Raw genomic sequence first — 17,429 nt, forward strand, 5'->3', positions numbered from 1 at the left:
CCTGGAGAAGGGTCCCACCTTGGGAGAGAAGGGGTAGGTGAAGGAGGCTGGAGGAAAGATGTAACATTGGTGTCTCTCTCTCTCTTTTTTCCCCTACTTAATGTCTCACTGTTCCTGGGCTGCAGAAATTGGTGGTGGAAAACATGGATATACTTGTTCAGATCAGATCCAACTTTAGCAAGCCGGACTTGATGGCTTCTCTGCTGCCACAGCTGATGGGTACATATTTCTCTACAATGAGAAAGAACTATGCTATGGAAATGGCATTGTCGATGACAAGGGTTTTCAGGGACCTGAGGTTAGGCTGGGTTTGAAGAAGCAAAACTATCACTCTCTTAAGATCTCATCTCTAATATCCCTCTTTCCCCTCAGGAGCAGATAATGTGTTGAAGCGCATGACCATTATTGGAGTTATTCTCAGTTTTAGGGCCATGGCTCAAGAGGGACTTCAGGAGGTGAGTGTCAGAGAATCCCAGATGTTCTGTGGGTAGAGTTTGCATGAGAAGTTGTGAAAGGGATTGGTGAGCACTGAAAAGAAGCAGAAGTCCCAGGAGGTCCCGGTGACTAGATGAGCTGAGGAAACCTAGAGGCACGAGGGGAGGGATAGCTTGGATAGCTGATGACATTCTTATCTAAGTTGAGGCCCCTTTTCCACTTGTCCCCCCTTGTTTGGGAAGGTGCTGGCTGCTGCTCTGTGGACTCATTCATCTTTTCTTCCTCCAGGTGTTCTCTTCCCACTGCCCATTTCTCATGGGTCCTATCGAGTGCCTGAAGGAGTTTGTCACTCCAGACACAGACATCAAGGTAGGAAGGTGCCAAGTGGAATCCAGTTAGGAGACCTTTGCTGGGGGAGAATGGTGTAGCTAGGGACTGGGAGGGAGAGGGCTCTGAAGAACACTGCAGGAATCAGCCAGGATTCCAAGAGGAAAATGGGCAGCAGATATTCTTGGAGAGAGAAAGTGGAGCTAGGGAGACTTTGGAGGAATAGGGAGAGAAGTGGAGTCTGGGGAGGTTGGGGAAACATTCCTGGAGTGGAGATGTGCCTGTAGGCTTTCACCTGAGGTAAGCAATGTGCAAATTAGATGCCAAGCTGTATGCAGGCAGGTCCCCTCTTTAGACAGGAGCTCCAGTACTTTTTGTAAGGTTTGTTCTTCCCGTTCTCACCCACTCTGCCTCTCCTCAGAGTTCTTTTTTTTTTTTCCCTGCTCTTTTCTTCTTCCTGGTTCTTAACCTTTCTGGCCCTTTGTCACCTGCCTCAGGGCCCTTTTGCAAAAGAGGAAGAAGGGCTTCTACAGGTCACCTGAGTTAGATGTCCACACCCCTTGCACATCTTTTAGGCATCTTGTCTTTTCAATCATCTGGAACAAATAAGTATGTTACGTAGGAAATATAGCCAAAGCCTGGGGACAAGTTCTTTCCAATGCAAAAGCAGGTGGCTACTTTTATGATTCCTTTAAAGGAGAGAGGTTTGGTGAGAAGGAATAATTTAAGCTGGAGCCAGTGATGCATTCCTGTAATCCTAGCTACTCTGTGGACTGAGGCAGGAGAATTGAAAGTTCAAGGTCAGCCTGCGTAATTTAGCACGACCCTGTCTAAAAATCAAAAGGGTTGGGGTGTAGCTCAGTGGTAGAGTGCTTGACTAGCATGTGCCAGTATGAGGTTAAATCCCCAGTATTAGGGAAAAAAATTAAATTGGATATTACGAAAAACTTCCTTGCTTTGAGAACAAAAGAGTGAATGAAGTTTCTCCTCTACCTGCCTGAAATCACCTGAGGGGTGGTCATGGGGGCAGCAGGAGCGATGCCGATGCGTCTCTAGGTTGACTGCCCTCCTGAATGTTCTGATTTGGGACTGAGCCTGGGTTTTGGGCAGCTGCTTCTGTTGGGGCTGAACGCTCTAGCCTGTCAGGAGCTTGTCTAGCTGATATCTCCTGGGCAGCTGCGAGCTTGCCTGTGAAAAATAAGCAGGTGTGGGCAGAGAAGGGGGATGGCCTGTCCATCCGAGAGCTGTTACTTGCTCGAGAGATAAAAAGATTAGGAGGAGACAAAACAAGACCCTTTCAGGAAGTTACAGGCCATGGACCAGGTCCTGATCTGCTTGGCCATGGTTGCCACAAACAGGGTCAACTGGGGCCTAGGGGATTTAAGTAAAGGGCAGAGCAGAAGGTGGCTAAGGTTTGCCTTCTGGGTCAGTACCATGAACAAAGTGTGTGCATGTTGTGATGTCTGTATAAAGATGTGCTACTTAGAAGCAATTATTCTTGTTCTCTTGGAATATTGCAAAGTTTTATTGATTTTTTTTTTAATATTTTAAGCCTAAAAAGGAGTTTGAGTTCTTGGTGTGGGAGTGGGGGTTGGGGACCTATAACCTGGGAACCTTATTGTAAGTACAACAAGGGATTCAGGTATCAATCAATCAATCTTTTTGAACATCTTCTGTGTTCTTAGCATTGTATTAAATGCTAGAGAGGATAAAGAAAAATCAGAGTTCCTGGTTTTAAGATAAAGAGGAAAAGGCATAACAACATTTGCTCTGTTAGTCATTAGGGTAGACAGGAGCTTTGCCCTTGAGATCTAATTGAATTTTCACAATAACTCTGTTAGCTAAGTGTTATTATCCCAGTTTTACAGATGAGAAAATTGAGGCCCAAAGAGGTTAAGCCAAAATCATATTTTAATGAGTTGGTTGCTAGGATTTGAGTTTAGATCTGTTTTGTTCTAAAGTCACCTTCTCCCTTCACTATGCCGTGGGGTTCAAAAAGTTATAATCTATTTGGTGAGATCAGCCATATGTCTCACTTCCTTTCTGAAAAGATAAGCAATGCCAGGTGCTGTGTGTATCAATGCTAGAGGGACCAATTTAAGGGGTGGGGGGAGATGAGTTTGGGCTGAGGTAACCGGGGAGGCCTTCACAGGGCAGATTGAGATTAGAATTGAGCCTAAGGGATGGGCGTGACTTCGATGTAAGTAGAGGAAGGAAAGAGCCGAGAGGCAAGAAGTGAACCAAAGTGTAAAAGAAAGAAAGGAAGTTGTGGTTTGGGGACAGTGAATAAATTACCCTCGCTTCATTGAATGAAGCATTTAGGGAAATAAGATTGAAAAGTAAATTTGTACAGTGGAGTGTCCTGAATACCAAGTTAAGGCATTTGGGCTTTCTTCCTGGAGACTAGGGAAAGCTTTGAAAGAATATCTAGAAAAAATGATATAGTACACCAAAATCTTAAAATCTGTGATCCAGGAATTCAGGTTGCTTATAGCTTCTGTCAAGTACTTTTCTCCTGGATTCCTACCCAAAATGTTGTTTTCTTCTCTACCAGGTGACCCTGAGTATCTTTGAGCTGGCATCTGCTGCAGGGGTGGGCTGTGACATTGACCCAGCCCTAGTGGCTGCCATTGCCAACCTGAAAGCTGGTAAGATAGGGGACAGCTGGGATGAGGGAGGGCTTGTGCCCTACTTTTGGGAAAGAAAATGTCAATGTCAAATAAGCCTTTATTTGGGATTGTGAATTCAGAGGATATAAACTGGTAGGTATGGAAAGACCTGCAGTCTTTAGACCCCAACCTCCAGAAAATTAAAAAAAAATTTTTAGTTGTAGATGGACACAGTACCTTTATTTTATTTGCTTTTTTAATATGGTGCTGAGGATTGAACCCAGTGCCTCACATGTGCTAGCTCTATCACTGAGCTACAACCCAGCCCCAGAAAATATTTATGTAGGTGATTTAGGGTTCTCTGTATATTGCAAACAATTGATGTACCAATTAGCTAGATATGATGCTCTAAATGAGAGTCTGTTTGGCGCTCAGCAAGTGCTCACAGGAACTTATACACTGGTTGGGGAAGCAAAACTCATGCAAATGAATCAAAGAACAAGCCAAAATTGTACCTGATTTCCCGGGAAGTTGTGTGGTATGGCATCTGACTTCCCCACTCTGATCCTGTGTTCTTCCCTCCCACGTCATCACTTTGACACTATCCACTCCTTCCCCAGTCTCACACTTGTCTCTCATACTGTTCATTACACATTTCCTCTGAGTAGCATGTTCCTATGTACACACACCCAGAAGAGGATGGAATCCAGTGACTGGCAGTGAGCCCTTTTGAAATTGCCAGACTACCCCCCTTTCTCTAATGGCCCAGGAGTCTTCTCTCTCTTTCCTGCCTCTCCTTCCCTCCAGGAAGCTGACAGGTGTTTCAGGACTGCAGGTCAGCAGAGCCCTAGGCTAGGAGTTCTGCCCTGTCATCAGAGGAGGCTTACAGAATTTGAGCCATTGGCTTTAAGTGGATGCTAGTTCTGTCTCCTTTAGTCATAATCACTTTCCTATAGTGATTGACAGAGTGTGCTCATAGATATTTTCTCATGTGGTCATAATTCTGTGAAGCAGGACCCCTGCCCAGAAGATAACTCCTATTTGCTGACTTACTCGCTTTTCCTCTTTCCCTCTCACCAGACAGCTCATCCCCTGAAGAAGAATATAAGGTGGCCTGCCTGCTCTTGATCTTTCTTGCTGTTTCCCTCCCACTCCTTGCCATGGACCCTTCTTCCTTCTATAGCATTGAGAATGATGGTAAGTAAGGAGTAGGTGTGAAAAACCAAGGGTATTCAGGTTAGTGTCCTAGGGGTCACTTACCTGGAACATATAGATTTCTTTTTTTTTTTTTTATACCAGGGATTGGGTGCTTAACCACTGAGCCACACCCCCAGCCTTTTTTTTTTTTTTTTTTGAAAAGAGTCTCAGCAAGTTGCTTAGGGCCTCCCTAAATTACAGAGTCTGGCCTTGAACTTGTGATCCTCTTGCCTCAGCTTCCTGAGCCTCCTGAGCTGCTGGGATTATAGATGGGCACCACCATGCCAGGCTGGAACATACAGATTTCTGATTCAGGTGTAAATTTCTGTTTCAAAAAGCACTTCAGTCAAATGTCAGGAATATCCTTCCCCAAATGTCTTCTAGTCCTTTTGGTGTCAAATAGGGGTAGCCCAGCCTGAAAGAAATGAGAAATTACCTGTCGGGATCAACCTGGGGTGGCTCACTTTGTAATTTCTTTCAGGTTACAACAATAATATCCACTGCTTGACCAAGGCCATCATCCAGGTGTCTGCTGCCCTCTTCACACTCTATAACAAGAACATTGAAACTCACCTCAAAGAGTTTTTGGTGGTGAGTATGTCTAGATGATAAGGAATGGAAGATGGCCAAGGGTTGGAATTGGTTGTCCTCAAATCCACAGTTATTGTCAAACAGGCCTTCGAGGTTCACCTCTCACTGGAATCATTCAGTAAATAGTGAGAGGCTCCTCTGTGAAAGGCAGAAGTTTGTTCTAAACTCCCTGACAGCCGGTGTTTTGGCTTCTGCCCGAGTACTTGAAAAATCACTGTGCAAAGAAAAAATCTGAGTTCTGCCACTATACAAGATTGTATAACGTCTGAAGAGCTAACTTTTAGGCCTTCAGTTTTCCCATTTGTCAACTAGGGAGATAAAACTGAATCCATCGTTCATCACCTGGGTGTGCATCGGAATATCCTGGGGAACTTGTTAAAATAGATTCTTGATCTTTACCCTAGACCTACTGAATTAGAATTTGCCATGGGAAGCTGGGTTTCTGTGCTTCTAATTTGGTCTCCAGAAGATCAGATGCGCATTAAAGTTGTCAAGACACTGAATTTTATAACCTGCCAGTCCCTTTCCAATTCTATGTTGACAGTCAATGACTAGTTTTCAGATTTTACTGGAAATCAGAGTCACCTGGAGAGTTTGCACTTCCAATGAGTTTCTAGTTAAACTTGATGTCCTTTGTCTTGGGCTCTTACTTTGAGAACCACTGATCTAGATTTCTGTGGACTGGGGTTCACAACCAGAAGGCTGATTCCTCTATAGGTTATGTCCAATTTGTTTGAAAAACTGTTTCAAAAAATGTTTTCAGCCAAAGTTTGACTCCTGTAACTATCACCATTGATCTTAGTTTTGCCTCCGGAAAGACACAGAATAAATAATCTCCTTCCATAGTTGAAAGAGGCCCTAGTGTTTTCCATTCTAAATCCTCCACAGAGGAATCCTGTCCATACACTTCTTTTTTTTTTATTTTTTTATTTTTTATTTTTTTTATTTTTTATTGTTGGCTGTTCAAAACATTACATAGTTCTTGATATATCATATTTCACACTTTGATTCAAGTGGGTTATGAGCTCCCATTTTTACCCCATATACAGATTGCAGAATCACATCAGTTACACATCCATTGATTTACATATTGCCATACTAGTGTCTGTTGTGTTCTGCTGCCTTTCCTATCCTCTACTATCCCCCCTCCCCTCCCCTCTTCTCTCTCTGCCCCCTCTACTGACATTCATTTGTCCCCTGTCCATACACTTCTGATACATGGTCCATTATCCACTGCCAGTTTGAGCATTCTCAGTAGCAGGAAGTTTTTTCCTCTGAAAAGCTTGGTCCTGATTTAAGAGCTGGAGCCGCAATTTTTTTTTCTTCCAGGAGGAAACAGTAGATCATATTGTTGTTTCAGGAATTATACCCTTGTCCTGAGAAGTATATGTCAAGGTCTGTAGGTTGGTTAGAGGGACTCTAAACTGGGACAACCAACCATACAGAATGGGCTCTGAACATCTGAAATATAAAAAGAATTCACATCAGATTTCTAAGATGGGGTGAGAATGGATTCCCCGCCTCCTTTTCCTTTTTATCCTATTTGTTTGCTAAATGCAGGTAATCTAAGTATGGGATGTGAATCACATTTCTCTCTCCTGCTTTGATCTGTTGGGGGCCTGCAGGTGAATGGAGATGACAGCCCCTGGGGAGTTGACAGGAGGAGAATACCAAGAGCAAGAGTCTGAATCAGAGGCCTGGCTCTGGCTCCAGTCGTGAGGGGAGTCAGCTGTAAACAGCCTGATGACAGAGGTGTCTGGAGGCTGCCAGGGAAAAGAGAGATTAATCTCCTGGCACACAGCATCGCTGGCCTGTTTTCTAGGTTCTTCCTTTGCCCTGTGCAGCTCCTCCTCGGGCACCCTCAGCCACCTCAATTTGTTGGCACTGGCAGGCCAATGCGATCTGGGCTTGTTTATAGGCACTGTGCGTCTCTGAAACTGAGGGGACTTGCCTCTCCACCTGGAGTCCTTGGGAACATCCTAGCTGGTTTAACTCTCCTCCTTGGTCTGTTCTTAACTTCCTGTAGCCTGAGGCTGTCCTATTCTGACCTCCATAAAAATCTGCTTCTTTATAAATTCTTCCCTTCCAGGTGGCCTCTGTCAGCCTCTTGCAGCTGGGCCAGGACACCGACAAGCTGAAAACCCGAAATCGGGAATCCATTTCTCTACTCATGCGCTTGGTATGTATCTTGTTTAAACTGGTCTGAGAAAAGAGAAGACGACTCCTTTTTAGGGTCTTTGGGTCCCTGCCATTGTCGTCACCCCAAAACATTAACTAACAATTAAATTCTGCTTGGCCCTGTGGGTCTAATGCTCACATTCTGGCCAACATTTTAGATTTATGCTATAATCCCAGAGCAGAGTCTTCCTGGTCCCTTGCTGACTGGGCTCCTTGTCCTGCGTTGTTTGTGAGTCTGACCTGATGGCACAGCTGTGTCCCTTATCAGTAACTACCTGTTCAGCGTGTGTTTGGTTTTATTTGACAACTTCCTACTACTGTATTTCTTGTCCTTCAGGGTACTGTGAAGAGAGTCCTAACTAGCACAGAGTGGAACAGAAGAGGTTTAAGGGTAGGGCTCTCAGGAAGCAAAGGATTTTAGCTGTAAGGCAGGACCCAGTGGGCCATCAATCAGCCAGCACCTGCTGTCACTTTTTGCTTTTCAAGCTGTGGGTTTGCCTTTACTCTGGCAGAAAGTTCTGGAAACTCGACTTTGTCTCTCCCCCCACCCCTGTTTCATGACCCTCTTCAACATGCTTATTCACTCTTTTGTTCTAAAAGTGTGATTCTCCATGTTGGTACCACACTTAGATATGGACAGGAGTGGCTCCTGCCTTTGCATATGTTCTAGAGACCCTCCTGTGGGCTCTGGGGAGAGGATATGTTCACCTAGAGTCCCTGTCCCACCTCAAAGCACACACTAAACCTGTGTGGGTGTGGAACTTCTTTTCCAAGTCCATCCTACTGAGCCAGACTATGGGTGTACCTCTAGGGCCTAAAGTATATGTGACAGGAGTTGTATATGTGTATACAAAATCCCTCAAGCTGGGAGTGAGAAAAGTACGAGGATGGTGTTAGAGCCTGGTTCCCTCCTTTTACTCTGTTCTGTCTGAATTCTGAGGATTTTAAGGTTTGTTTGTTTTTTTAAAGTACTGGGGATTGAACCCAGGGCGCTGCCACTGACCTAAATCCCAGCTCTTTTCATTTTTCATTTTGAGACAAGTATCTTGCCAAATTGCCCAGGCTGACCTCAAACTTGCGATCCTCTTGACTTAGGCTCCCAAGTCACCCGGATTACGGGTGTGTGCCACCATATCTGGAAAAAAGCTTTATTGTTATTTACTTATGTGTGTTTATTTGTAGTAGTGGGAATCAAACCCAGGGCTTAACACATGCTAGGCAAGTGCTCTGCCACTGAGCTACATTACCATTAGAGTTTAAGAATTCTTAAGCTCAGACTTCCATGAAATTACAAAGGTATATTATAAAGGCTGAAAGATAGAAGATAATAGTTTGCTAGTTTATTTAGTCATTTGGTAGGTGGGCCTCCATTGGTACTATTGGCCTTGGTCCAGAAATTTTGGAAGCAGATATTCCTGGGACTCATTCCAGGTCCCCAACTCTAGAGTGGTATCTGTGTTTCAGTTTCTCCAGCTAGGAAGAGGCCTAGGCTGATCGGGGATAGGATGGAGGAGGGAAGGACATGGTGGTGTGTATGCGTGTGGGCTGTGTGTGGTGAGGGGCAAGAGGGCTGAGGAAGGGCAAAGGCCAGAAGTGGGCTAGGTGGAACATAGTCTTTGGAGCAGCATAATTCTTTATCCATAAAAGTGGGTAATAAAGCCAGGTGTGATGGCACATGTCTGTAATCCCATTGACTCGGGAGGCTGAGGCAAGAAGATTGCAAGTTCAAGGCCAGACTCAGCAATTTAATGAGACTGTCTCAAAAAAAAATTAATAAAAGGGCTGGGTGTATAGCTCAGTGATAAAGTATCCCTGGGTTCAACCCCCAGTACCAAAAAAACAAAACAAACAAACAAAAACAAACAAAAAAAAAAAAACGGGTAATAATCCTTATGATAGAGTGGTTAGGATTTATGAGATAAAATATACAAAATTGCTCAGTACGTTATAGGTTCTCAACAAATGCACTTCCCCCTCTGTCTGCTGCTCATTTTAGTTTCCAGATGATTTAGGCATTCTTCTTGTGGTTTTCCCTCAGTAAGGTTGGAGGTGGTTCTGAATTGCCACTGAGCCTACCTCCTCTGTTTTGTCCCTGTCCTCCATCCCACTGCCTCTGCCCCCAAACATGGGGAAATGTCTGTCTCTTGTTGCCGCCCAGGGAGGCCAGCAGAATGGCAGTAGCAGAGTTAGGACCTGGCATTATTTGTTGGAGGTGGAGATTGGAGGGACTAGCTGCTGCAAAGCAATTTAAATGCAAATGTTTCTACAGATAAATTGGAAATGACTGGAGGGGAAGGAGCTATGTTCTGAGTTAAGAGAGGGTAGCCCCAAATTCTGGCCAATACTTCTCTCCCTGGGATTTTCTGTCTTCACTGTCAAGTCTGGGCAGTGTCCACCCCGATGTTGCCAGCCTTTCCTGGCATGGTTCCTGGGGGCAAGAGATGGCTCTCTCAGAAAATCATGGAATCTGTGATGTCAGACCAGACCAGATCTTGGCCATTAGTCCAGGACTTAAAATTCATAGGAGGGGAAACTGAGGGAGAGGGAGAGAAAGATGATACTCAAGGTCTCCCCTGTGATATGAGAGCAGATTTGAGACTAGAACCTTAAGTTAATTAGGCTTCTACTCTAGGGCTGCTTTCAGTACCATATACTTCTACCAGTTCAGAACTCTGTTATTCTCTTGTGCTTCTCTGGGAACAGGAAGTCATGGGCCAGTGGATCCTTCTGGAAGTCATCACTCATTTCCCTGTACCTAAGAGTGATATCCTGGAGAGGGAAGCTCATCTCTCTCCTGCCTTACAGTTTGAAAGTCTTATGAGCAAGGAACTCTTTCTGTTATGAGACCTGGGATCTGCAAATTTGCCCAGGAGCATTCCTTTCCTTCAACCCACAGTGTCTGCTCTTCTGAGGCCGTTCTGTGTATTACCATGCGCATGTGTTTGAGAAGAGTAAAATCTTATAACTCGTAAAACTTGAAAGTACTTCAGATAGAGAAACATATAAGAGTAACTGTGGCAGATTCTCTTCCCTTGGTGGATTTTCAGAACTTGAAATTCCAGACATGTTGGGAAGGGGCCCATCTGTGTGAATTGCCAGGGAATAGGGGACACACCTCTCTATTGCTTTCTCTCTTTTTTTTTTCTTTCTTTTTGAACTGGGGATTGAATTTAGGGCCTCATGCATACTAGGCAAGCATTCTACCACTGAGGTAACCCCCAACCCTTATTATTTTATTTTGATAAAGGTCTCACTCAGTTGCCCAGCCTGACCTTGAACTTGTAAGCCTGCTGCCTCAGCTTCCCAAGTAACTGGGATTACGAGTGTGAGCCACCACACCAGGCCAGAGCACATTTTTAGTTCCTTAACCTCTTGGACACACTGCTTTCCCCTGCAACACAGGGCTGTGCTGCTCTTAGGGAACTCGCTCCCTTTGCCCATCCTCACCCCTCACCCCTACCCTCACCCCTACCCTCACCCTCACTCTTATCTGGGCATCTTGATCTATCTTCCTGCTTGGCTGTTGGAGCTGCTGGGATTACCATAACACACAGGCTTCTAATTAAACTAATTAATCATGCCTGCTTCTTTATGCAGCATCCTTAGTGTTCCCTAAACACGACGGAGCACGGGAGGAGACAGGCCCAACACAAGAGGACCCATGTGGATTCTAGACCCCTCTTCCTTGGCCTGCAGTGGCAATTGTTCCTCTCACTGCGAAGCTTTGTAATTGGCACTTTTATCTATCTTTACCTGCATCTGTGCTGCCCTCTCCCATATAATTTAATATCCAGGAGAGAATGTTTTTTTCTGCCACCAGGAAGAAAAATTTTTTTTCCACTGCCTTCTTCTTCTGTTTTCTTTACAATAGCCCTGATGAAGGGGAGAGGGGCCATTATAATAGATCTGAGGAGTCCACATTGCCCTCCTGGAGTCACACTAGGTGAGGGAGGAAGAGGGGAGTGTGATTTGGAACTCTGTTCTCTTGGAGCTCTTAAGGGCCTCAGAGATCCCGGGAGTTGCATGAAGAACAGTGTCACAGACATACATAATGCTGAAGGTTCTCATCTCTCGCCCTGTCTGTTCCAGGTGGTGGAGGAGTCATCCTTCCTGACCCTGGACATGCTGGAGTCCTGTTTCCCTTACGTCCTGCTTCGAAATGCCTATCGGGAGGTGTCCCGGGCCTTCCACTTGAACCGGGTGCCTGCCAATACCCACTGAAGGGCCCTTTGGACCTGCCTAGACCCACGCCATGGTGGAAGCTGTGGTCATTTTCTCAAGGGTGGGAGTGGGGATGGGGTCACTAGGGAGAGCAGGTCAGGCACCAATGCTGATGAACTGGTATGCAGAGTACAGGACTGAGAACCCAGAGAGGTGGGGCAGGCTCGGGGTGTGGAGGACACTTTATGGACAAAGTTAGGGGATTGGATATATATATGAATTTTTTTTACCAGAAAAAAAAATGAGTGACATACAAGTATATTTCCTATTCTGGTGACTAGAGCTTGGGCTCTGATAGGCATGGGTCTCGCCGACCTTCATCACTATTCTAGGATAATGCTGGCGGGCAGAGATGATCAATCATCATATTAAACCATAATGAGCTTATAATCCTCCCACTGGAGCTGCTATTGTCTCCTGCACATTCATTAGGACGATTATCTCCTCTCTTCCTCTTCCAAATGCATTCAGCAAACATGCAGCCTGCTCCCACTGCAGAGGGGCAGCAAAGGGACCCCTCTTCTCCTTTGTGGGGTTCTTCCTCTGCCTCTGCTTGACTGCCTTTCCCACTGGGGCAGGGAGGAAGTGCTCTCCAGAGGGTTTTGCTGCCTACCTGCTGTCCTACCCATTGTGGATAATGAGCAAGTTCTCTGCTATCACCCTGCCTGCTTTTTCTTTGATATCTCCCCAACCCATTGCAGAGGGAAGGTCTGGGTCAATCCTAGGTCACATGGCAGTGAAGCAAACCAGACTCCTATGGATTTTTCCTCCCACACCATTTGGGGGCACTCTTCTTCCTATTTGGAGGGACTCATTTAACCCCAAATCCTCTTTTCAGCCCTGGGTACAGCTGTTGCTCCAGGCAGGGATTTCTCTTCTAGATCTTAAATTTCACAGACCTCATTAGGTTGTAGGGCCCTGAGAGTGGGTATCCTTGAGGGACTACAAGCTGTTTCAACTTAGCCCTTTTCTGCACTAATTAGAATTTCAAGTGTCACAAAGCCTGGGGCATTCAGGATAACACTGAACTAGGTTTAGTTAACTCCATGGCAGGAAACAGTGGCCCATCCATCACTGCTGAGCACCCACTGCCAGAGAGGATGAGAGCAACAGATCATGTATGTCAGAAGTCCAGAGCAGTTGGAGTGGGCAAATATAATTAGCTCGTCGATTAATTAGGGTCATGTCCATACTTCCACAATGAAAGGGAAGCAATTGTTGGCTTTTGGCAAAACCATCCGGCCTTCATTAAACCTATTTGATATCTGTTGTTGGATTTTGAATGTGTGTTTGCTTTTTATTTCTCCAGATCCATGCTTAGTTAATACTTTCTTGACACCCGAAATCAACACACAAATTTTTCTTAGCAACGACTGTCTGTTCTTTAGGAGAGAAGCAACGGAATCCTGCTTCATGCATCAGCTAATCGTCCTTCCTTGCTACCGGAAGGACATTGTGTCGTAAGGAGTAATTCAGTGTCAGGCCTACTGAGACAGTGAACACAGCTGAGGAGGAAGAGAAGACTCAGATCTGATCAATGACCCCCACCTTCATATCTCTGCTCCATTCTTCTGCTTGAGAAGATAGAGACCCCTTCTCCATCTGCATGGAGAACTGCTTATAAAGTCCCTCCTAGAAGATAGCGAGATAAATTGTTACAAGAAGATGGAGGGTAGACATGATCTCTCTCTCTTTTTAGTTGAAAAATTTATTGAGATAGTTAATCCATATACACTTGAAAGAAGTCATTCAGAATGATCCATGTATCTTTGCACAGTTTCCCTCAATGGCAACATCTCACAAAACTATAGTACATCATCACAACCAGGATATTGACATTGATCTAATCCACTGATCTTATTCAGATGTCCCAGTTTTACTTATACTCATTTCTCTCTCTGTGTGTGTATTCAATTCTAGGCAAGTCCCTTATCTGCCAGCTCAGTCAGAAGACTGAGCAGTTCCTTCACCCAGGATCCCTCACGTTCCTCTTTTGTAACATGTTCACTTCTCTCCCGCACCTCCTTCCCTACCCCTCATTCCTGCCGACACAGATTTGTTCTTCATTTCTGAAATGTTGTGGTTTGACATAATATCTTTTTGTAAACGTATAATTATATGCATTTATCTACCACCTATACTTTTTCAAAGTGCTTTTGCATTCTTACAGCGATTCTGCAGGGTAGCCGAGGAAGGCTTCCTTATTTCAGGTCAGGAAACAGACTCAGCAGTGGTAAGTGACTTATTAAAGATCATGTGTCTAGTATTAGTGGAAGCAGAACTGGGACCTAAGTCTCATGTTCATTTCTAGACCTCGCTACCTGACCAGACCACCTCTTCATACGGCAAGACTTAGAAACCAGAGACCCTAGAAAACAGGAGGAAATAAGAGAAGGACACTGATGACCTTATCACCTGAAACAAAAAGTGACTGTCTGAGCTGGACACAGTGGCACATGCCTATAATCCCAGTGGCTTAGGAGGCTGAGGCAGGAGGATTCACAAGTTCAAAGCCAGCCTCAGCAAAAGCTAGGTGCTAAGCAACTCAGTGAGACCCTGTCTCTAAATAAAATACAAATAGGGCTGGGGATGTGGCTCAGTACTAGAGTGCCCCTGAGTTCAATCTCCAGTACTTCCCCCTCCCAAAAGAGTGACTGTCCAGAGTGAAGGGACAGACAGCTAGGGAAAACAGGACCCATCGGCATTTCAGGAAGTCTGCTTCCTTGACCAGGATGGTGTCCGACTTCTTACAACCTAGACACAATCAACTCTGAACTGCTTTTTTTGCTCTCAGATCCCCGGCTTGCTTACTTAGGCCACAGAAGAAGTGAGGAATGATGATCAGGAGAAGCTCTGACCCCAATTGTTTTGTTTTGCAGGCAGAGCGTAGGTTCTAGCCTCAGCATTTTCATTAGTGCGCGTTTTCATTAAAGTCTCCATTAACTTGTTTGCAGCAGTGAGATGGAATTACTCCTCCAGCAGGCTTGGCGGAGAGGCTTGCCAAGCCGCTCTCTTCCCTTTGGGCAACAGAGACACTGCCTCTTCCTCTCTGGATTCAATCCTGTGGGCAGGCTGGGAGGGCAAACTCAAGGGGCAGAAGATGCAAGGCATCTTGCCCTTTGGCACTTTTGCTCTGCAGGAAGGGAACAACTGTATTTTGAGCACCAGGACCCAGGAGAGAGGAAGGTCCCAGGTAGGGACAAGGCTTCCTTTGCTTAAGATCCTCATGCCTGCATGAGTTCTTCTGCAACAAAGTTTGACTTTGAGAAGAAGCTGGCACATGGTTGAAATGTACTCACGTTGTTGGGGGAAGAACATTCTTCAATCCTCCTCCCCACAGGGCCTCCTGCTTTCCCCAAGTACCTGTCATCAAAGGAGATGAAGATGAGTCCCCCCTCAGCCCCCACACCTCAGTGAGTTGTCAAGTACTCTCCCTCCCACCTGAATAGGAAGCAGGAGCAGCAGGCCAGGTTGCAGGTTGAGGAAGTCAGAAGTTAACTTGAGCTGAGTTTGCAGCACTGGAGAGATTGAGGAGCAGGCTTTTCTCTTGTCACTTTGGAAAAAGAGGATTGTGGGGCTGCCCCTTTAAATAGCATTCCTGTAGGAGGCAGATCACATCCATCCGTCACCTGCTGCCAAAGCATCATTTTTGGTCTCTATCAAACTCTGAGCTTGTTAGAAGGGACTATGGGGTTAGGGAGGCGAGGAGGCAGGGTTTCCAAGAGGGTAGGGGCAGTTCAGAAGCTGAAAAGGAGAGGACTGAGGTTGGGTAGAAGGAACCTGGGAAAGGTGGGGGTGGGGGCCAAGAGAAAAAGGCAGGGAGAGGAGAGTTGTCTTTTGAGTCTATGAATGGAACTATACACTATTCTCTCTTTAGAGGTTCGATAAAGCAGAAGTGGGATTGGATTGCCACAAGAGTAATGGGGTTGAGGCTAAACACCAGGACTGATGACTAAAAGTGAAAGGCCACAGTGTGGGAAAAGGCATTAGAAGAAGCATAAAAGACCTGGCTTTGGCTTTGTCACCGACTCTGTGGGACTATACAATTTTTCTGATCTCAGTTTTCCATTTATTAAGTGAAAAAAATGAGATGGACTGACTCCAAAGTCTCTTTTACAAACGACCTGTTTCTTAAAATTGGTTAGGAGTTGGGGTCCTGGGAGAACCAGAAGTGCCACTGTGTTGATAAGGAATGTTGAGGGATCTCTCTGGAAGTACTGTTTTCTGCCTTTAACCATGTTAAATACCTACCTAAATAGGGAGCTCCTTAGTTCTAATCCTAATTTCCTAATTAGAACTCTTTAGCTCTAATCCCAATTTACAGTCTTTTTAAAAAATTTCCAGCCCATTCCTCTTTCAATTGATTTTACAAAGGAGATTGCTCTGAAATTTTGAGAACTGGATTGTGGAGGAGTGTGTGACTTAGATGTAGCTGTTTCTTGGTTGCAACTGTTAACTCTGGCAGGAGAGACGTGGGATATGTGCTGAAGTTAGATGGACAGAGGGGAAATCCCAAGATTCTTTTCACACTTTTCTCCATCTCTGACTTTTCCCCTCTCCCTCTGCCTCTGTACTTCCTGGGAGCTGCTTCTGCCAGATCTGAAGCCCTGACCTAAGTTGGCAATTCTTTTATGTTGAGAGTCTCAGCTGGGACAGTCCATCTTTTTCTTCAGCTACCACTTCACCTTTGTTCTTTTCTTTTCCTTTGCCTGAGAAAGGGGGAAGGAATCTCCACCTGATATTTAGAATAAATACTTTTTTCCTGATTACCTCTCCTTCCAACCTCCAGAGTTCTTGCAATTAAAAGTCAATTTTTGGGATCCTGGATTAGGGGCCACATCTTAACAAGAAATATTGAGAGATCCTTCTGGAACAGGGACCTATTTTGAATGCAGCAGGTAGTGAATAGTCTCCACTTTCTGTTTACATTGAGTTTCCATGCAGATGGTCATTAGGGGAGAACAATACTAAGAAAGAGAGGTGGTTTCTGCAGGAATCCCAGGTAGTACTCAGTTGGATGGAAGAGGTTTAGCCCTGTCACAGGGTCTTGAGTTCAAATTCCATTCCCTGATTCCACAAAAATTTGTTAAGCAGCTAGTCTGATTTGTGCTGGGCCTTTAGCCCTTAGATTTCTTTCTGAAGACAGAATAAGAGGAAATGAGCTGGAACGCTGCAGCCTGGGTTGAGGCAAGCTCTCAGGAGTGATTTCCCGGCAGTGTGCCGTTATTATGTAGTCAGGCAAGATGTGGGGCTGCCTACTCTGGAGAGCTTTAAATTTGGAGAAATTTCCACAGGTCAGGCAAGATGGCTAGAGACACCTTAGGGGCAGGCCACAGCAATGGAGAGACAGGTCAGGGAGACCAAGCTGAGGGAGGCCAGTGGAGGTGTGGACCTTGTCCACAGCTCAGAGTGGACCTTGAACTTTTCCCTTCAAAGACAGAAGCACGGTTGGGGTCTGGTCTTTCTGGGTTCTGATGGTAGGTAACTTGCGCAACCCTTGTCCCGGTACCTCAGTGGGGAGATTATGGGCTTCTCCTCTACCAGTCCCTCTCACATGGGACACACAGGCAGTTGGGCACTCGTGGATACATGAAACCACATATGCACACACACAGAAACTCCAAACAAACACAGAGGGAACCCACACAATCACCCACACCGTCCTGCCCGCCGCCTGCGCTGCACTCTGTAAACACGCACTCACATTCACCCGCTCAGGGCACACGCCGCAGCCACTGGTGCCGGGTGCCCGTGCGCGCGCGCTCGCCCTGGGGCACTTCTGTGTGTGCCCCCGGTTTCCAGTTGTTCCTTTGGGAGGGGGAGGAGTGGCTGCGCGGAGTGAGAGACGGGCGCGCGGGCAGGCCGAGAAGG

The 17,429-nt window shown here is 45.6% G+C and overlaps 1 protein-coding gene across 1 annotated transcript in view; it reads left to right on the forward strand.

The window, feature by feature from the left end:
- Nckap1l (NCK associated protein 1 like) overlaps positions 1-12,841 on the forward strand; it is a 51,944-nt gene extending 39,103 nt beyond the window's left edge. Inside the window, exons 24-31 of the mRNA XM_046436006.2 lie at positions 126-219; positions 373-455; positions 724-804; positions 3,317-3,410; positions 4,452-4,568; positions 5,050-5,159; positions 7,249-7,338; positions 11,427-12,841. Coding sequence (XP_046291962.1) covers positions 126-219; positions 373-455; positions 724-804; positions 3,317-3,410; positions 4,452-4,568; positions 5,050-5,159; positions 7,249-7,338; positions 11,427-11,558 — 801 coding nt within the window. The 3' untranslated portion in view covers positions 11,559-12,841. The remainder of the gene's footprint in view (positions 1-125; positions 220-372; positions 456-723; positions 805-3,316; positions 3,411-4,451; positions 4,569-5,049; positions 5,160-7,248; positions 7,339-11,426) is intronic.
- Positions 12,842-17,429: the final 4,588 nt, after the last annotated feature.

Source organism: Marmota monax, unplaced genomic scaffold (genome assembly GCF_021218885.2).
Source record: "Marmota monax isolate L192 unplaced genomic scaffold, Marmota_monax_Labrador192_F-V1.1 WCK01_AAM20220418_F8-fsc00012, whole genome shotgun sequence".
NCBI lineage: Eukaryota > Metazoa > Chordata > Mammalia > Rodentia > Sciuridae > Marmota > Marmota monax.